At 42.5% G+C, this 21483-nt stretch overlaps 1 protein-coding gene and 1 long non-coding RNA gene across 9 annotated transcripts in view; both read left to right on the plus strand.

Annotated features, from left to right (window-relative positions):
- The window catches only part of AUTS2 (activator of transcription and developmental regulator AUTS2), a 735180-nt gene extending 730255 nt beyond the window's left edge, over positions 1-4925 (plus strand). For all 8 annotated transcript variants that reach the window (XM_065694320.1, XM_065694323.1, XM_065694322.1 and 5 more), the window contains one exon: positions 1732-4925. In XM_065694320.1, coding sequence (XP_065550392.1) covers positions 1732-2971 — 1240 coding nt within the window. In that variant the 3' untranslated portion in view covers positions 2972-4925. The remainder of the gene's footprint in view (positions 1-1731) is intronic.
- Positions 4926-11127: 6202 nt separating this feature from the next.
- On the plus strand, positions 11128-16293 carry LOC136021865 (uncharacterized). Its single transcript, XR_010615928.1, has 3 exons — positions 11128-11494; positions 13732-13817; positions 14076-16293. It is a non-coding gene; the product is annotated as an uncharacterized LOC136021865 (long non-coding RNA).
- Positions 16294-21483: the final 5190 nt, after the last annotated feature.

The following is a 21483-nucleotide window of genomic DNA, read 5'->3' on the forward strand; positions in this document are numbered from 1 at the left end:
GCAAAAGGAGGGAAATGAGAGCCAGGACACAATTTCCAGGCTGTTCAGGGCACAGTCAGAGCAGAACCTGATACCAAGGAGTTAGTTGGTGCTCAGTGCAGACTGGGCAGCTCTGGTATCGAATGCTCCATCTTACAAGTGTTTTCTAACAGTCATGTTCTGGCCTCTCAGAGGTCTCTCAGACATGGCTCATAAAATGACAGTGTCAACAGGTCAGTCTAGATACATCTGGTGAGATTATAATAATGAGAGTTCCCTTTTCAAAGACATTTTTTTCTGCAATTGCTGCAGTTTCACCATCCGAAAGTACCTCCAGGTAGAAATCTTACACAGGTCAGTTCAGCAAAGCAGAAAATACTTAAGTGAAGGAGCAGGTCATCCTCTGAGTTGCCCTTTAGCCAGTCAGAATTACTCATCTTGCCCAGACTGAGTTCCAACCTGCTGTCCTCATCCAAGTGTGTTCAGATTACACATTGCTAAGCAGAGACTGCAGCGCCCAAGGAGAAACCATGTAAACTGGAGCTGGTGGGGACTTCAGAGGGACCTCGCTGCTTATCCCTTACTTTTGCCTTTATTAGCACGTTGTCCATCACTCTGCATGGAATGGGACTTCCATACTTAGCCAGCAGCACGTGTCCAGGGATTAGATTTACCTGATGTATTTGATTCATTTGAAATAGGAAATCTTTTTCACTTAACGTTGCCCATAACAACCCCTGGTCACCACTGCTTCCAGAAAAGTAATTGGTACAGAGTCTATTCACATATTTAGGTTTTTGTCCACTGCCAAACAATAATTCTCTAATCCTTTGTGCATCATAAGTAAGTTTGAAAGATAGAATGAATTCACATATCTTGAGGCTTTCTAACATTGGGAGGGAGATGCCCTTGCCCTGGCCCTGCTCTGCTTGCTCTAGCCTACAAATGGGAAAGGGTAGGTAATCTGAAGAGCAACTGACTCCAGAGAGGTGATGTTTTCAGAGCTAGCCTGAATGATGGGCATGTAGGGTAGACTGATCTCTACTGAGAAAGTCAACATGAGCCATGCATGATGGCCACCTCTATTAAAACACTCGCACTGAGAGAGGAGTGCCTGCCTGTTCAGAGGGGTGGGTTGCTGGTACAGGTATCTTAAGAGGTTTCTGGTTTCATTTTTTAAGAAGTAAATTGAACTGAAAGAAGTACCTTAAAAATTCAAAGGTTGAAGAGAACAGAGGGAAGAAATTAGTAACATACATAGGTCTAGAAATGTTTTAAATCCAATTGAACAAAGTGCCATTTATTTTCCCAAACGTATTCTTAATGGAAAAGGCAGGTAAAATACTATTAACCATGGAATTTGGACTTAATTACCTCCCTTTTTTGGATAAAATTAGTATGGTTTTATTTTTCTCTTTCTTCTTTGCAAACAGTTAAGGCTGTTGTCTTAGAAACATGTACTACAGGTAGATTCACTTGGTAGCCTTTTGTGGACTTCAGTGTTTGAAATCTCAATCATCTCACTCATAAAGCAGCTTTGGGGATCTTCATCTTCTGGGCCAAGATAATAGAATAGGCCTAGCTTAAAAATGGGATGTTCTTCCAATGTTTGGGTGTGCAAAAGGAACAGTGCATTTAATGGTGCATGTTACTAGCTTTCTGCAAAGCAACAAGTATAAATCAGACACCTGAGATGCTTTGTTGTATTTGCAGTGTCTCATGCCTTCATTTTTACACTTCTCTTTCTTCTAGGGAGAGCATTGAGAAAAGACACTCCAGCCATCCTTCGCCAGCACCTATCCATCCAGTAAACTCCCTCGGACATAATCGCAGCTCAAATGAGCAGATCAGGAGCCATCTGAATCCCGAGGTTCGAGAGAAAGAGAAACCCAAAGAACGAGAGAGGGATCACTCCGAATCTCGGAAGGAAATTAATGTTGAAGAGCACAAGGTGAAGGACAACTATATTTCGGAGAAAGAAGGCCTGAGCCATGAAAGTCGAGTGGTGGAAGAGTCTAAGCAAATGCCCAGGGTTCCTTCACCCTATGCTAGGCCCCCTGTTGTGGAAAGCACCAGGCCTAACAGTACTTCAAACCGTGAGGCTGAGAGGAAGAGCGAGCCGACATACGATAATCCGAAGAAAAGCAACGAAGTCAAAGTGAAGGAGGAGAGAAAGGAAGACCATGATGTTCAACCTGAGGGACCTCAGACTCATAGATCATCTGATCAGCCACCACCTATATCTACATCCAACGTCCATCCAAGTCCTTTAGTGTCTATGCCCATGACTGTAGGTGTAGCTGGTATACATCACATGAACAGCATCAGTGGCCTGGATAGGACTCGCATGATGACCCCTTTTATGGGAATTAGCCCGATTCCTGGTGGAGAACGTTTCCCCTATCCTTCTTTCCACTGGGATCCAATGAGAGATCCCTTAAGAGATCCATACCGAGAGCTAGATATTCATCGGAGAGACCCCCTGGGCAGAGACTTTTTGCTGAGAAATGACCCCCTTCATCGTCTTTCTACGCCAAGATTATATGAAGCAGACAGGTCATTCAGGGATCGGGAACCTCACGACTACAATCATCACCACCATCACCACCACCCTCTCTCTGTTGACCCTCGTCGTGAGCATGAAAGGGGCAACCACCTGGATGAGAGGGAGCGGTTGCACATGCTCAGAGAGGACTATGAACATGCACGCCTGCACTCAGTTCACCCTGCCGCCTTGGATGGGCACCTGCCTCACCCAAGCCTGATCACGCCAGGACTGCCTAGCATGCACTACCCCAGAGTCAGTCCTCCGACTGGACACCAAAATGGCATCCTCAACAAAACTCCCCCCACAGCAGCTCTCAGTGCCCCTCCACCTCTTATTTCTACTCTGGGACCTCGGCCTGGGTCTCCCAGAAGGACTACTCCTCTGTCAACAGAGATGAGAGAGAGGCCTCCTTCTCACACCCTCAAGGACATTGAAGCTCGATAAAGAGAGTAAGACTAAATAAAAACCAGAGGAAGAGGGACAGAAAGTTGTAAATGAACATAATATAAAGACCTTCTTACTAGTCATTGATACAGACTGGGGATGTGACCCACTGTACAATATGTATAGACCTGAGTGCAAAGATTTTGAAATGGTTTTTTTGTATATTATATGTTGAAATTTTCCAGATTTTAGCCAAGTTCATGTTCCTCGTGTCTCCTCCTCTATTTTATTTCTAGTTTCAAAATTTCAGAGTTTGAACTGAAGAACAAGACATTAATCTGAATGATTTGACTAGCAACAAGCCACCACCAGTGTCAACCATACAAAGCTCTTTCAGACCAGAAGTGAAGACAATTGTAGATATTTATGTAAAAAGATTGCTTCATGGGTTAATGGTTCATATATGCAAAAAGGGTAAGATGAAAGCTTTACTTTGTACAAATGTAAATAGATAAAATTAAGTAACATAATACATTAATACTTCTTAAACTGTGCTATTTGCAAACTTAATATTGATCAACACAGTCTGCTTATACTGTGTTACATATATTGTTATAGACAGCTAAACCCCTTCAACTATGCAATGAATTTTAAGGCTTTTCACAAAAGCCTTTATAACTCAAAGGAGCCTTTTCAACACACAACATAATTAAAGTCATATTTTCCCTGAACAAGCTCATCTATAATAGAAATCTCTTTCTCTTGCTTGTTTTGATGAAGAAACAGCCCATTACAAATGTCATTTTCTGTCTGAACCCCTGCACCAAGAGGCTGATGTTACTGTAGCTCATGTACTCCTTAGAACATGTCAGGGTTAGCAGTCTGTAACCTCTGGTACTGTAGTTGTACAGATTGGGTTTCAGTCACATTAATCTGGGTTAAATAATCAAATACTGGATATTTTCCAGAACTTTGTCACTTTACATGTCAAATTTATTTTGGAAGAACATCTGCTTATAGCCATTCATGTCTGGGTTTATTGCCAGTGTGGCGTTTTTGTCTGTACACACACTGGTTTGGGTTTTTTTAAGTGTTTTTTAGCTACATTGAAACAAATCCTACAAGAAAGGTAATACTTTTCTAAATGATGGATATGTTTTCACTGTGGATCAGTAGCTGAATTAATGAACTCTGATGCAGATTTCATAATGCAATTTCTTGTACTTCAGTTGGTAATAAAGTCTGTGCATAGCTAACAGGCCAGCCTTGTTGTTCCCTAATCACAGAAGACGTGAAGTAACCTGCAGAACATGGTCCTTTTGAAAGATATGCATCGGTCTTCTGAAACCCGTCTTTTCATAACACAGTTTTTTATAACGCGTTCAGTTTCTTGTCTAAATATTTGGAGAGAATATGACTTTATCAGAGAGAATTCACTATCTTGTCTACTGGACTGTAAAATATATGTATGAAATAAAATTAGTTCCATTGGTCTTCTAGTGTATGAAAGTGCTATCTGAAGTTGTTACCCTGTTTTGGCAAAAAAGAAAAAGGAAAAAAAAAAAAAAAGAAAAAAGTTACCTACAGACAGTTGTTTCTAATGCTCAGAGATCTATTTTAGTAGTCAACTGAAGGTTTAGTTGTGAGCTTCAGATTTTGTGAACTCCAGATGTTGTGCAGTGGTTCTTTTCTTTCTTTTCTTTCTTTCTTTTTTTTTTTTTTTTTTCTTTTGGTTGGTTTTGGTTTGGTTTTTTTTTTTAAGAACAAAAGGAAAACTAAAAAAAACCCCAACCCTGAAGAATATGTACACTGGAACCGTAGTGGTAGCTTTCAGTATTGTAAAGAGATTGTTATATACGAACCTTTTTGCTGTTTATCCTGTATGTAATAAAGTCCTTTCTAGATCCTATGTGAAAAGCAAAGTGAAGCGGCTCTCAATCTTCAGCATGTTTCCTCATCAGCGAAGACTTGTGTAATGTAAATTGTGCCATGTTATTAAAAAATGTGAACTAAACTGCTAGGTGCTTCTTTGTGTGGAGTACCCCATCAGTGCTATGGGGAAGAAAGACCTTTTCCCACGAGTGGGGTTTTGTTCAGAATTAAAAATGTAAAGGAAAAGGTGAGCTTTTCTAAGGCATCTTATTAAAATTATTCTAGAAATGAGGAAAAAAGGAACAAAAAGGAAATTAGATCCTTGGCCTTCCTGGATTCTTTTAAATGTAGTTAACGCCCTTGTTAAATTAGCTTTCAGTTAAGTGACCATTTGGTCTTTCAGGAGAGTCCCATACTTAAGCGCGTGGCTCTGTGTCAAGCCCTTTTGTCAATCTGTGCAGTTCCACACAAGCCAATGGCTTTTTACCAGTTTTTATCTGCTAATGCTATGACTATCAATTACTTATACAGATGTATGTCCAGTTTCCTGCACTTAGTTCTTCATAATTCAGCTTTCATTGTATCCTGGGTTTTTTGGGGGGGGAAAAAGCTCCTCCTCATACATGATTTCCAGGACATTTCTTTTAGTTCAGGTTTTTACAAGCTTGTGAACACTTCAAACCTTTATTCAGAGTTGCTTTGGCAGAGGTAACCTGTGACACTGCAGTTTGCTTCCTTGAGCAAGTCTTAGGCAATCTTTCTTCTCCCTCAATAACTGTCAGTTGTTTTGGTAAGCAATTAAATATATGCAGCTGTATGTTCAAGTTTGGGTTTGTTTCTCTCTTCAGCCCTGGAGCACTTCTGGCTGTATTCTGCTCTTACGTAAATCTGATGAAAGCAAAATTTGTCTGAATTTCAGCCATGTAACTAGAGGAATAGCTTTATGTCTTTCATAAAAGCCAGTTCTGTGTAGCCTGCGCAGAATGTACAAAAATATGCAAAAAAGATCTTTTTTTCTCTTTTTTTCTTTTTTTTCCTGTGAGGAACCGGTATCTCAGTCTTCTGGATGCACATCATTAAAAACCTTCCAAGTTTCTGAAGGAACCAGTGGCTGTTGAAGGATGAAACTACTACTGGAATAAGTTTGCGCAGATACAGTTTGAGGGGCCCCATGAGGGCAGGTGTAATGAAAGCATCATCTTCCAGGCTCATCTCTGAGCATGGCAATAGGAGTCCTAATGACTTGGCAGTGTCTTCAGGGGAAAAAATGTGGTCTCTGATTGTACAGACCATGATCCTTGTCCTCTCATGCTGAGCATAGTCATGCTCATAGGTCTGAATTCCCAATCAAGCCAACGAACCCACACTCCCAGAGAGCATGGAGGCATTTCACCCCCTTTGAATTCAATACAGTTCAAGTGGCTATATGCCTTTGAAGCTTCTTGTGTCAGGTCTTCTTCTTATACAAGTGGTGATGCTCAGAGGAATATGCCTCAAAGGTATAGCAAGGGATGAAACAGGATTTTTAATGCTTTGAAACTTTTTCAGATGCATCTGTTGCTTTCCCAAAGTTTGATACAGGGGTATTAGCTTGCAGGTATCAACAATTCACATCTTTTTTTTTTTTTTTTTTTTTTTGCAGGGTTTTCCAGTCAAGACATTTGTGTTACATCTCTTTTTGAAGCCCTAGTATTAAAGGAAGTTTGTTTAAAGGCAATGCCAAATACCACCTGTAGGAATGAAATGAATCATGAAGGGTATTACTCTGTAAGGTGTGAGAGATTTGGATCATAGAAAACCCCAAGCTACTGTGCTTACAGACCCAGGACCTTTGCTTTATGCTTTAAAGCTCCCAGCTTCCCACATTCCAACTAGTTTCCTACTTAGCAGCTTCCTATATAACCAGTTGAGATGCCAACTGAAACAGCATAGGGGAAGTGATCCTTTGAAAGCAGTCACATCTGTTCCCTGATAGTCATGCTTTGCCCCTTCTTTTCAAACTTTCTATATGGTTTTCTTTGTTTCTTTTTACTGAATACTTCATTTTAACCTGGTTTTCTACTATTTATACTTCACTGATACTCTCTTACCTTTTTTGCTAGTCCTCATGTTCTCTTTCGTGGCTTATAATAGCTAAATCACTTATAGGCAGAAATAAACTATGCAGACAAAATTTTTCTGACAGCATAGACACTGTGTATTTTTGTTCCTTTTTACCTTTGCTTGTATGAGCTCATGAAAATGCATGGTTATCGCTGGACTGGAAGACAGGCAAATGGAGGTTGGGGAGGATTTTACTAAGAAGTATTTTCATTTGCTGTGGCTGTGCCTTGTTAAGCAAATATTTAGCATAAATCTTGATGATGTGAACTCTTAACTACTGCTTCACATGTGCAGGTGACCTCTGCTGAAAGCCACCTGGGGCACTGGAACAAGGTAACAGGCCATGGGTTATATTCCATTTTCAGGGGAGCTACTTGGCTTACTGCTTTTGTTTCTGGCAAGAAAGAAGAGCAAGCTGTGGTATCTTTGGAGGCATACTCATCCATAGCTTCAGAAGGGGATTTGGAGCAGGATTCTAACTTAAATGGTCTGAATTGTCGTTTGAAGGTGACTCTTAATTCCAGATGGAGACTAGCCTTTAACTTAGCTGGGTCAGACAAGTACATGCAAATGAGTGGTGGGACTACCTCTTCCCTGTTAATTTTGCAGTCTCATCAGGTCTTCCTTCCTTGGCACTGTGAAGTTCCAATTTCAGCCATCCTTTATTTGAACCTCTTTGGGACACAGTCTCTCTTGCTGCATGATTGCACTGTGCTTGGTACCCTGACTGGGGCAAGTGAGCATTTCCCAGTGCTGCTATAATACAAAAAAAAAAAAAAAACCCACCCTGGTAGTACTAGAGACAGGAGTGAAAACTGAAGGCCTCAGTGAATTAGCCGTAGTAACCACCATAAAGGACTTCAAATTTTTGCTAGCCAAAAAGAAAAAAAGCTGGAGGTAAAGGCAAACTGTTCTCCCTGTGCTATGTCTCCCATCTGCAGGGGCTTGGACTGCTTGTGATCATGGACAAGGTGGCAGTTCCCAGCTGGCAACACCCCCAAGTGCTTATCATGGAGATGGCAGTTTCCAGCATGGTCCCACCCTGCCAGTTACATGGTTGGGAATAAACACACCTTTCTTTTTCCAGAGATACCTTGCAACTAAAATCATTTTAGCACAAAGATTTTTCCTGGTCATAAGGAATATTCTCCTCCTCATTTAGGCACTGCTTGCATATAGAAACACATGTATTGATACACCTCAAAATGCATACTCGGTGTCAGGGGCAGCATCACAGGGATGAAGCCCTGTACAGCAAAGATCAGCGTTAGAAATCATGATGGCACTTTGCAGTCTCACACATCCTGTTTGGTGTTTTCTGCTGAGGCCTTTCCTGTAGTCTGCAGTCGTTGTAGTTGTACTTGCTGTGTGGTAATACAGGCTTCACTATAGCATTATCCCCATTTTATAAATGGGAAAAGCCCAGCTGGGAACAAAACTCAGAGTCAATAGTGTAGTAGCAACCACCTGCTGCCTGAGTCATCCCAGGAGTCACCCAAGGGAATGAGGTTTCTGCCTTAGTCACCAGGAGAACAAAAACCCTGAAACAGGTAAACTGCAGAGTCAGTGATGGTAAGAGATGAGCAATGTCTGGGTTGCTGTTTTGTCTTGAGAAAGGTTTTTTAACCCTAACCTACGTTAACAGCTTCCTGGGGTCCTAGATTTGCTAAAATTGATAAACACCTCAAGTACTCACCCAAATTGACAAGGTCTGGTCATTCTGGTTATTGGGGGCAGATAGGCTGTATTTCATCACCTAGTGTGGCTTGTTTACTATTACTGTTTCTCAGTATTGAAACTCACAGTGTAGCGCTTTTCTTAGTTGCATTTGTGATACATTACTGAAAAAGTTGCATTTAGTCCTAGAAATTTAATCATCCATCCACAATACAATCATGTTTGTTTCAACACAAGAAAAGAAGTGAGAACTTAATGAATTCATTAAGTAGAGACTTTACCTATCAAATAAAAAATATTACTGTATGTTGATGAAGTGCACCTTCTACTTTGCATTTTCAAAGTTCTTAACTGGTTTCTGTTGAATCAGTGATGGATTTGGGGAGGGGGTGTAGATTATTTTTTCTTTTAAAGACAACTAAAAATGCAAGTATAAACTTGTGGCATTTTCACTAGCCCACATTTTAGAAGGGCCTCAGTGTATTTGGGGCAAGCAAGATGCATTTGGAGAGCATTTGTTAAAAAACAAACCAAACTCTAAACCAATCACCATCTACTTGCCCTTCTAAAGGAAACTTTTGTCTCAGTTAATACTGGAGTGGTCAAGAAGAGCTGGTTTTATTTTAGCCTGTTAGAAAAGGCTGTCGTTCTTCAGAGATACCACAAGAGGGTAGTTAAAGAGAAATTGAAATGTGTGCAGGCTGCCGGGATGGCAGTGCTGTTTTGTGCAAGGTGAATAGAGCTGTAAATTATTTTTATCTGTGAGGAGCTCTCCTGTTCCCCTGCATAAATGACAGAAATCTCAACGGTGCTGTGGCACACGGTGATCAAGTTTGTCTAAGGACTGACCTTGCTTTATCACATTTAATATGAGGGACTAGAAGTGGTCCATACCCAGAGCATTCAGCAAGATAAAGGCAATCATCTTGTGGAGAGTTAGGCTTAAATTGCATTGTGCTACAGTCTAGCAACAAAACACATTGCTTATGTTAAGGGAATAAAAGATGCATCTCTACAGCAAAATAGTACATATGATATGAGTTAGTCAGCTTGGCAAAGCCTCAGCCTTTAGTGAGGATATTCCTCTGGTTTTTTTCCATTACCTGGCTTTTGAAAAGATTACCCAAGGACTAAGCAAGAGAATTGCTTCATTTGAGGATGGGGAAAAAAACTAATGCCAGATTTTCTAAGGGCATAAATTAAAATGGTTTATGTACAATCATCAGAGCTGTCTGCTTCATGCCAGCAGAAAACTTGGCCTTGTTTTTACCTTTTCTACCCTAGCCACCTCTGCCATGTCAGCGGAGCTAACACAGCCCTGCTGCTGTGAAAGCTCCTGCCTCGAGGGACATTCCCTTGAGCAGGGCCTGAGGAGCAGGCAGCAGAGCATGGCCCAACATGGCCCTGCTGCTTTTTGTCCAGGCTGAGGGACAAAGTGGGCTTGACGGAGCCTTCATTTCCTTTCCCACAAAAGGGCCATGCCCCAAACGGATCGGCCCTCAGAGAGCACCTGGAAGCTGGGCTGTCCCCATGGGCACCGGGTGCCTCAGGAAGGGTAGCGGCCCTGCAGCACCCTGCTCCCATGGCCCCTGTGCTCTGAGCCCCTGGGCTTGCTGGTCTGACTGGGGAAAACTCCTTTGAACAGAGCGGTCCTACCTCACTACAGCCAATATCCGCGCGCTCCTCTGCTCTCCTGGGATCCACAACAGCATTCTTCATGAAGCCAAGCAGTGAGGTGGATCAGCAGCCGTGAGGTGGATCAGCAGCCGTGAGGTGGAACACGGTGTTGAAGCAATGGCGGCTTGCACCCACATGCTCAGAGGAGGACGGGGCACCCCAGCCAGCTGTGCCACCCCACGCTGGGTTCCCTTCAGCAGCACCAGGGCTGGGGAGCTGCAGAGACAGAGCCTCCCAGGGCCAATGGCCCTGATGAACATGCATCATCCACCTTGCAGTGTTACCACTGTGCTTTGTTGTCAGTGAAGTCATGCTATGATAGTCGTTACGGTTTTGAATGACTCGTTTTCCACTTAACTGTATTATTGTGGCTTACAGAGCATCTGGAGCTCTGCAGCACTAAATACATCACTGAATATTACAGCAATATACTAATCTGTTGCTTTGAAGGATCTATTTAACAAAATACAGCCGGAGCAGGCAGGTGTGCCTGTGCCTGGCCCAGCTCACTGATCCTCAGGCATCTGTCTGGTGATACCCCAACACAGTGATACCCACTGCATGGGACAGAAACACGTCCAGCTGATGACATGCTTGCAGAAAGTGATTGATCGTCTTCATGTTGCCTGAAGTTGGTATATTTTGATGAGGAAATGAGAGATTCTTGTCAGCTGCACATGAGAGACCCTGTGTTTGTGCTGAGGCAGCCAGGCCCATGAGGTGCTGGTGCCTCAGGGAATTACATGGGTCTGCTCTGGCCAGTCAGTTCCGAGTGGAAGGACCCCTCTGGACTCCTTTTATTATTATTTTACTATATTTTCCTTCAGTTTGAGGCCTTTAGTCCCTGCAGGCACAGCCTGGCAGCGAGCTGCAGAGGGCAGTGTGGGAGAGAGAAACCACAGCCAACATGGCGGCGGCGCGGCCGGCGTGCGCGGACGCTAGAGGGAGTTGGCGCCTCAGCCTGGCGGGCTCGTATGGCGCCTTAAACGTGCAGGTTTAGGGGCTTTTTGTCTGTTTGAGGTGGGTTTTTAACCTTCGAGCAGACTCTGCCAGCCGGGAGCTCTTGTGCCGGGCTGCTTCTGATTGTAGACCTGCAAGGTGTTAGGATAAGAAGAGTCTAGGTTGGGAGTTACTCTGACAAAGGCATCCCGAGGAACGCAGCGAGCTGAAGAACAGCAAGTTGAAGTAAAGGCTGGGAAAAATTGCTGTCATGTCGCCTGAGGTGATGGGAAGATGAAGTAGGAAAAGGAGCAGGTATGAGAGACTAGGCTGTGCAATGTATTTATTTCCTTGTCATCAAAAGAGGCAGTAAGGGCCTCTGTGTTCCTGGCAGCACCTCTAAGCGCTGCCCCTCGTGTGCAGGGCCTGGCGCCCTCAGCTTTGGAAGGACGAAGGAGCAATACTTGGCTGGGTTTTTTCTTCACTAAGGTTGAGTTTCACAGACAAGTGAAAGTGGGAAAAGTTGTTTTCAAATCCCATCCAGCTGAGGCAGCATGTGGGCATGGCCAGCCGGCAGGACAATGGTGCCAGACAGCCTCTCTGCAGCAGTCACTCTCCTTCTTTACCAGCATGGGCTGTATCCTCCACCTTGGGTGTAAGAGCAGGAGCTCTGGAAGGATTTTCGAACTGGAAGTTGTGTGTTTCCCAGCACTGTATACATTTAGGGTGAGAGCAGGACCCATGAGCTCTGCTAATGTGGGGATACAGCCAGACTATGAAAAATGAGAGGTAAAATTTGTTCTCACTCCAGTTATGTGGAGGTAAATCAAGTGTGTGTTTTCCTGTAGGCTGTTTCCTCAGATGACTGCATGTTTTAAAATTGTTTTTCAAAGCACAGGACTAGAGGAGGCCTACAAGAAATATGGAGAGGGACATGTAGGGACAGGACGAGGGGAATGGCTTTAACCTGCCAGAGGGGAGACTGAGATGAGCTCTTAGGCAGAAGCTCTTCACTGTGAGGGTGCTGAGGCGCTGGCACAGGGTGCCCAGAGAAGCTGTGGCTGCCCCATCCCTGGCAGTGCTCAAGGCCAGGTTGGACACAGAGGCTTAGAGCAAGCTGCTCTAGTGGAAGGTGTCCCTGCCCATGGCCGGGGTTGGAACTGGATGAGCTTTAAGGTCCCTTCCAACCCAAACCAAACCAGTCTGGGATTCTATGATTCTAGCCTGCTGGAGAGGCTTAAGAAAGTCATACAGAGAATCAGTGCCTTTATTTCTTTGCAATATGACTCTACCCCTGCCTTTTCATCCTGTAAAGAGCTTTTAGGTCTATTATTGGAAATTTTATATGAGAGGTTTCATCATGATGTTTCTTGTTGGGTCTGTCTCCACAATCCCCCTCTATCCCCCTGCCCAGTTTTATTTTCTAATGCCCATCAGGAATGCAGCAAGTCTGTTCTGGCAGATTATTTAGTTTTATCTTTAGGTTGGCTTGGATTTGGAGGAATTACAGTCAAAGTGGGCACTGGATTTTAAGAATTGTTCTGTAATGACTGCAGTAGCTTTCTATCACTGCTAATTCTAAACTCCATTAACTTTTTCCCTGTCTCTGCAGCTTTGATTTAGTAAACTTGCTCTGAACAGCACCAAGATTGCTTGATGAAATAGAAAACAGTCTATTTCCAGTAAATCTAGCATAGAGTAGTTGGGTCTTTGTCTAGTTGGTCATTTACATGAGTTTTTATGAAATTCTGGCATCTAGATTACTGGGGGACCTTATTTTTGTGCATGTACGTTTGACAGCTTTAGTTCTGCCCAAATGTGCACGACTGAATTTGCCTGTCACTGAAGGGCTAAATCATGAAAGTCCTAGACTTTCACTTCCGAAATACCCTGCATGCAGATGCCTGCAGCATTTTGGTGTGTGAGCTGAGTGCTTTGCTTTAGCAAAGGGAATCCAACTGAAAAATATGAAGACAGCTCTGCAACACTACACTTGGTGATTCATGCTTTTGAATTTAATGTTAAACACATCCTATGGGTAAACTTACAGTGGAAGACTCTTGTATTGCACACTTTAACTCATCAAGACAGGAAAAAGACTCTTGCAATTACATGTACTGGGGTGACAAAAGGCAAAATGTGATGGTTAAGTGTAAAATTGTAGGATTTTCTTTTATCTAGAATACTAGACTTGAGTTTTGGCTTTTATACAGGAAGATTGGTTTGCTGTCACCTTTTCTTCTGTCTTCAGGAAGTTCTGATGAATGGCTTATGTATTGGCAAATATGGAGTTAGTAGCTTGTAAAAATATCTGATGATTGTAAAAACACTAGGAGAGGATCTTTTATAAGAGTATTTATGCTTTTGAGGAAGGGACAGAAGATTGTATAATGAGGAGTTCAACGGGAGGCCTGAAAGGAGATGAAATGGGAATGATTTGTACATAATAGAATACTCAGTTCCAAAGTAAATGGTTTTTATGCGAAATTCTGAACCTGCCAGTGGTGCAGAGACAGAGGCTGATGATTCTTGTGAATCTTTTCTTCCTGTAGGTAGCTGAAGACCTGTTGAAGATAATAATAAACTCTTTTGCTGATGAGTATCAGAGAAATCCCAGGAGTTCCTGAATTTGCCACAGGTATGAAAAAAATGATGAGAGTTACTACGGGAAAAGTTGTGGCAATTGCTCATTTTGATTTTCTCGGTAAAGCATGAGGAATACAAGGGGAACAGGCTTGCTGGCAATGGCACCAGTCTGGGATTGTGGAGCTCTGTATTGTGTTTTCAGCTCAGTAGGAGACTCACAGGTTTACACAGTTTACCCAGTATCAAAATGGACCTGATTTCCCTAAACTCTCCATGTATATTGTACATTGTATCCTGTCTCCATCTACAGGATCTATGAAAACAATGAACAAGAAAATCACTCTTCTGTGTGGAGAACGAAATTATCCAGAGAACTTTAAAAGACAAAACAGGAAATGTCATTTTGAAATGTTCTACCCAAAATGAAGTAATGGTTTCTAAAGCCCCAGCACAGCCACATTCTGAGATTGTTTGCCAAGAGAGCAAACCAAGAGCTGGGACCATAGTGGCTTCAGGAAGCAGATTTCACCTCTCTGTGAATTGCTGTGCTTATTCCAGAGGAAGCCAAGCTTCTCAGGACTGCTGGTTCAAGAACTGGGACTTTGCAGTAACCAGACTTTCAGGTTCCCCGTATTACTGGTACATACCAGTCCAGAGGAACCCAAAGTAGTTACTAATGAAAATCTTTGCCTATGAAATCTGACCAAAGACTCAGTTCTCATATTTTCCCTGTGGGGTTCACAGATCACAAATTTCAAAGCTCTGTCAACGTCAGGAGACACAAGTTTCCTGAGGCTGCTGATCCTGCAGCAGTTAAACCAAAAGCCCCTTTCAGGTAATTTATGTGTTTGTTTTGCCTGTGGTGTTGTGAAATCCCTGCAGCCTCCTAGGAAAGTATATGGGGAAACTTGCTTCTGTTGCTGGAAGCTAGTATATTTCCAGGATGCATTTTTGGTTTGGTTTATTGCATTTTTCCAGTGTTTTCCTGGAAAATTTTCAGCGTTTCTAATTCTGCTTTGTGTGGTTAGGTGGCAAACGCCTCGGGGCACAGCCTGGCACACTGTGTATGCATATGGTACTGGGCTCTGTTTGCAGCTGAGTTGTGATGCCTAAAGGCCACCATAAAGTTCCAGATACTCAATGAGCCTTGTATACTTGGCTAGTGCACATCTTCCACCATTGTCATATCATTTTATCTAGCTGAAAGGGCTTTGACACTTTACTTAGGACTTCACACAACTGCAGAAATAGGATCTGAAGGGGAACTTCTGCACCAGGAGGGTGCTTTACCTCCAAGCAGCTCCTGTATGTCATGCCATGATGATTTTAGCTGCTTGCTATGAAGCTATTTGCTTGTTTAGATTTGCTTAGTCTTGGATCTGAGTCCCTTGTGCTGGACTGTGTGTAATGCAGGAAAAGGTGGCTCACTAAATGGGTATGAAACAACCAGGACTGTGCAAAGACGAGGATACAGCTTTGCCTGAACAGGATGGGCTTTGGTGCCAAAGCTTTTTCAGTGGGTTTAAGTGTTGCCCAGCTTTTCCAGGTGGTAAGGAAGCACTTTAAGGTAGGGCTGCTCAAACCAATAACTTTGCCTACCTTTCAGGTGAGCTTCTCCCACAGGTGAAGGTGATAATATAGAAGGTATGCTGGTGTTTGCTTATAGGCTACAGCTGCTGCTAAAACTTGGAGGAAGATTATGGTTGAGATGTTTGTCCTGTTCCTTCTCTTTCCTCAGTTATCTTAAATCAGATCAGGGTATAGGTGAATAAACTTAGTATTTCTTTGAGCCATAGAGAATAGCTAAAGACTTAACAGTTAGGCAGAAAACTGTGCACCTTGTGGAGAGTGTTTCTATTCCCAGCAGTGTTGGTAAGTTTTTGGTTTTGTTGATATCTGGTAGTATGTGTTGGGCTGATTGTCTAATGACGAAGTGGTCCTGGTTGTTTAATAGCTCTGTATCTCACAGACTTGGATGGATTTTGTTTGTTTGGGATTTTTTTGTTTGGTTTGTGGTTTTGTTGTGTTTATAAGAAGAATTTCATAAATGGGGAGCCCAGTCAAAGAAAAGTGAAGTTCAAGACTGCATGCAGCTAGTAAAGGAGGAGCTCAGCTATGGTTTCACAAGTTCATCCTTATCAGCAGCTTGGTAGGGATCACTAGAGAATGAATAGCTAGATGAACCATGAGTTAAGAAGAAGAAGGATGCAGAACAACATGTAAAGCTGGTCACTTCAAACTCTAATTGGTTTGAGAAACTCATTCTAATGCTATTCGTGCTCAAGCTGCCCTTGACAAGAACAAAAAACTTCTCTTCCAGGTTGCAATGTAGCATTTTTTTGCCTGCCCTAAATTCACTTAATTTTAACTTAATCACTCTGTATTTGTAATGTTTCTCTGAGACTTACACGTTGCTGGCTCAGCACTAATAGTGAGAAGTTGAAAGAAGTTAATCGTGCTGTGTAGCTCAGTGCCTTATGATTTATTATTAAGAATAAAGAGAAGCACTCCACTATTTTATCTCTAATGTGCAGTTAACTTAATTCCTAATCCTCTAAAGAGATGGTGCTCTTCTGAACAGTTTGGTTTTTGCCTTGCTTTCAAGTTGCACATGGAACTTAAAAGCTGAAATGCTCGGTGCTGAGAAAATGTAAATAAATGTAGAAGTCAATCTTCATTAGCTTCTCCTAAACATGCAGGGAGAGAAGTTTTCCTTTTACTGGAGTGCCTAGTTGAAATTAATGCTAAGCAGGCTGCTTTTCTGTTCCTCTTGTGCATGTAATGGCCACTGACTGATGGTGCAGTGCAAACAGATACCCACGGACTCAATGTTGGCTTAGTTCTCTGCTTTAAATGTTGGTGAATGCCTAAAATACCTGTTCCTTCAGGGCTGCAGTTCTTTTCTTAGTCTGGCTGCCGCCTCCTCCCCATTTTCAGAGTTTTTCACTAGGTCTGAGTAGTCACTGAGGGCATGTGGGATGTGGTACAAGTTAGTAAGCTCCTGCAAGCTGTCTTTATGATGATGGGGTTTTCTTACTTTTCAGTGTATAATTCTCTGAAGATAGAGTGCAGTGTCTTTAGCAAACAGCTTAATAAGCTTCCTCTGTGTAATTTTGGCATTACTGTGTTTTTACTTGTGGAAAAACATGCACTTTCATCCCTGTTCACTCTCTCTCTGTGATACAAGCTCCCAAACTGTCAAGGCAACATCTGTTCTTAGGTGAAGGTTTCAAACTGCACAGTCCCCTAAATCTCAGTGGTTTAGAATACTGTTTCCATTGCGCCTCTCATTTGGGTATGTTTAATTTTAGCCTCTCTCAATATTCCTGTTTCCCTAGTACCTGTCACATTCACCTTACTCCACTCAGCTAATGGGGTTAACACCACACTTAGTGTATTTATTGTATAGTATTGATTTGGTCATACCAATCTTTCCCTCTTAACTGTAATCTTGTATTTTCTGTGGCCTCAAACCAGCCTCACTAAATGCCCCTCCTGCTTTTTGACTTCACGTAAAATCACAACGGTGATGAAAAGCCCTGAAGCTCGTCTTGCTCTGTGCCCACAGTGCCTTTGCTGACTTCAGAAGCACTGAAGTCTAAGGGAAGGGTGTTGGATAATGCTTCCACATCTCTTAACAGCTGCTTGATGCTGATATAAATGACTTCCCAAAATCCGAGGCTTGTGTTTCTGCAAGTGGTTAGTCACTTGGGTGCTTAGCTTGGTACCTTTTGGGGAGGTTAAAGACCTCAAATATTTGCTTGCCTGTGCTTACTCTTCAATTTTAAAACTTCTGGCAAGAGCTCTACATCCAGATTCCCTGGTGACCTGTGGAAATCTCTGCCTAAGTGCCTGAAGCATATAAATCTTAAGCTTTCTTAGAGTCAAGAAACATTTACAATGCAGCAGAGTCAGATTCACAGAAATTAGCAGCAGCTTTCCACAAATTGTGGCAAAATAGTGTTGATCCTCTCTGTAAAGAAAGTCTTGGTTTTTAACAGTCAGAGGTGCAAGTTCATGTATATATGGACTCTGCAGTTTTAAGCTTCATGTGTATCTTTATTTTGCTTCCTGGAAAAACGCATTTAGTATGTGGACTGCATTCTGTAAAAGCCAGAAATTATGCCCTGGGCTGGACAGTGATTTTTCACAGCTTCTCCTCAAGTGAGCTGAGGCTTCCTCCTACCTAACCTGCTTTTGCTTCTGTTTGTGTGGCTGTGAACATGGGTGAGGCTCCATCCATCCTGCCTCAGCAGGAGCCTTGTGCACTGTGGAGGGGAGAGGGTGTCCAAAGCTGATCCTTTGCAAAGAGGGATTTGTTCTTGGGATCCTGGCAGTTCTCCTGTCTCCTCCAAAACAGTACTGCAATAATGACTTATTTTGGCACAGGGGAAATGGGAAACAAAATGCTCTGCCTACCCCTTTTTGCTGTTGAGCCAGCAGTTTGGAAATAGGGCTTGCCCTATCTCAAACTGCCTGTACAGTCCAGAGCAGATGCTGCTCTGTGCACACACACAGAGTACAGCCTCAGGTGTAGGCAGCTTCATTTTCTGTCTCGCTCTGCAGTTGTCTCAGAGTTTTAAGGAACATTTTCATTATACTATGGCAGTTGTAAGACACTTCCTCTCTTTGACAGCTCTATGCCAGCTCACTACTCTCATCACACAGATGAGTTTCTCTTTCATGTTCAATATCAACATTTCACTTTGCTGAGATGCAGAGCTGTAGGGTAAGCAAGGAGAGGACAGCCGCAGAAAGTAACAGGCTGTAAACATGAGGGGGGTGTGGATGCTGTCACAGGGATACCAAAAGAAGATGTGATTGTGAGGGGACTTTTGGTGCTGTTTGGCATTACATTGACTTAAATTTTAGTTCATTCCTTAAATAAAATACTCCTGAGGCTAAAACCACAACCCAGGACAGGAAGTATCTTGTGGTGTTTTGTTGTCTTTTGCTTGTGCTGGTGGGGAGTCATGGCCTCCAAATCTCTCTGAAGACTCTGTCTGTGGGGTCTGTGCTTTCCCTGTTCAGAGCCTGGCCAGTGTCCTACCTCGTGTAGGAGAAGAAATGGAAGCTACGTAATCTCTATGCAAACAGTTGTGCATTGGGCATTGTCCTGGGTTTAGCAGTAGCAGTCAGTTTTTCTCCTTCTTAGTAGCTGGTGCAGCGCTGTGTTTTGACTTTCAGTGTGGAAACAGAGCTGATAACACTGGTTGGTTTTAGTTGTTGCTAAGTAATGCTTATTCTGGCTAAGGACTTCGTGAGTCTCACGCTCTGCCAGGGACGAGGGGAGGCCGGGAGGAAGCAGGGACAGGACACCAGACCCAAGCTAGCCAAAGAGGTATTCCATACCACAGCACGTCATGCCCAGGGAGGTGACTGGGAGTTACCCGGAAGGGCACAGGCTCTCTTCAGGGTGGGGATCAAACTTGTTCGGCGAGTGGTATTGTATTCTCTTCCCTTGTTATTTTCTCTTACCATTATTATCATTTGTGGTAGCAGTAGTGATTTGTGTTATACCTTAGTTACTGGGCTGTTCTTTTCTCAACCTGTGGGAGTTACATTCTCTCGATTCTTCTCCCCATCCCTCCGGGAGCGGGAAGGAAAGAAAGAGGGAGAAAGGGGGGTTGGGGAGTGAGTGAACGAGCTGTGTGGCTCGGTTTAAACCATGACAGGCATTTTAATCCTAGTGCTGTAAAGTTTGTTATTCACATCACAGAGAAGTAGTCTCTGCTAAATGGCATTGCTTTGTAGTGAATAGCTTTGTCCTAGAAAACTGAGGTATGAATTAGGTTTTGCTTCTCACAGTAACTTCTCTAGAATTTAAGTCATGCCTGGCAAGTACCTGAGGGGCATAGACATCCTCTGGTATCATTTAGCAGTGGCCATGACAGTTGAGTATTCCTTCATCTCGGATCAGCAGAAAAGCAGAGAGGCTTTTGCAATGTTGAATCATGGGATTGGTGTCAAGAGCCACATTATGATTCAAAATGGGGAAGTTTATAGAAATTGAAATGTTTAGTTGTACAAAACTAACAGCTAGCATATGGCTAGTACCAAGTAGGCAAACAGGAGTACATCGTGGTTTGGATACAGAGCTGTTGCCTTCTTGAAGGTATGCAGCAGTATAATCAGCTACAGGAACATAACCAATTCCTGAGGGCCCAGTCCTGCAATGCACTCTGCAAATGGACTTGATTGAGTTGCAGTGATGCTAATTATGGACAATGGTGCCACTCAGTGCAGGGTGAGGTTAAAACTCCTGAGTGCAACATATGTTAAGAGCATTAACATTTTCATGTTGTCAGAAGGCCATCTGAACACCTTATTTATGGTTTTATCTTCACACAAGACTTGAAATGCACCTTCCTGCAAACAGGCAGCTGATGAGATGTCTGAACCTAACCTGCAGTGGGAAGAACAACTGAAATGTCCCTTTTGGACCTTTTAAGTTGATCATGTTGTGATCTGGCACAAGTGCTCCTGTTGCGAAGTTACGTGTTAGTCTTTAAATATGACCTGAGAAGGAGTTTCCAGGAGGAAAGGTTCTAGGTGGGCTTCTGGTCTTCAAAAGCCATGAAGCCAGTTGAATACTGGAAGTGGTGGCACACTGTGCTCCTGCTAGGAGTGATTCTATTAATAAAAAGTAATATGTTCTTATATCCTTAAATATTAATAGCCAAATTTCTGAGTATGAGAGATGATTCTGAACCATCATGTTGTTTTTTCCTGGCAGTGTTTGCACACTGACAGTTTAGAAGAGCAGCAAATATCTTCAACCATTTATTTAGAAATAAATTTGGCTATAGACTGAGTAATACTGCTGAGAATTGGGATCCAGTTATGAGACGTAGCAAAAGAGACTGACAAGAACAATTCACTGAATGGGATCTTGGAGGGAAGATGTGGTGCTGTGGTGATAACTTGTACCATACAATACAATTTTCATCCTAAGATGTTTCCTCTGGAGGCAAGATACATGTTTTAGTAAAATATATGACTTTATTTCATCATGTTTTGGGTGGAAAGTAGGCAAAGTTTGAAGTTTCTATATTAAGAGTGAGTTGAAGTCATTTAAACTGCATCCCATGCGTCAAATTCTCTTCTCCAAACTGTAGGCACAGTACTTGCTCGATTCTATTTAACTTGCCCTCAAGGCTCTCGTATAAATTCTTGCTGAAGTATAATACTATAATTACTGTCTATTTTTAAATAGTTAAAAATGACCTATCAATACATAATAAACAGAGATAACAAAATATTTTATTCATGTTTTCTGAAAGCTTCAATTATTTCTATTTGGATATCAATTAGAGTTTGCTTTTAAACAGAGCTCGCAGTAGTAGCGTTCAATTCACTTACTCTAAATTAGATGGCAGTATGTTTCACTTATAAATTGGGTGTGATTACTTACAATCAGTTTAAATCAATAAGTTTGTGATGGATTTTTACCCTGTGCTGTGGTTTCTCAGTAATAAATCCCTTGTTTAGTCCAGAAGGCATTGCTGCTTTTGGCAGCTTTCCATGCAATTCAGTAATGAGTATTGGATAGGCACAGTTTCAGCAAATCAGCATTTAAGGGGGGGAAAAAAGTCCCTGTAGAAGATAAGTGCATTAAAAAAAATCGATTTAACTCAACTAGTCCCAATTCAAATTGGTAGAATACTCAGCTTTGGGAATCTTGAAATCTGTTCCTTGTAGCAGAACTCATACGTATC

This window comes from Lathamus discolor, chromosome 14 (assembly GCF_037157495.1).
Source record: "Lathamus discolor isolate bLatDis1 chromosome 14, bLatDis1.hap1, whole genome shotgun sequence".
NCBI classification, from domain to species: Eukaryota; Metazoa; Chordata; class Aves; order Psittaciformes; family Psittacidae; genus Lathamus; species Lathamus discolor.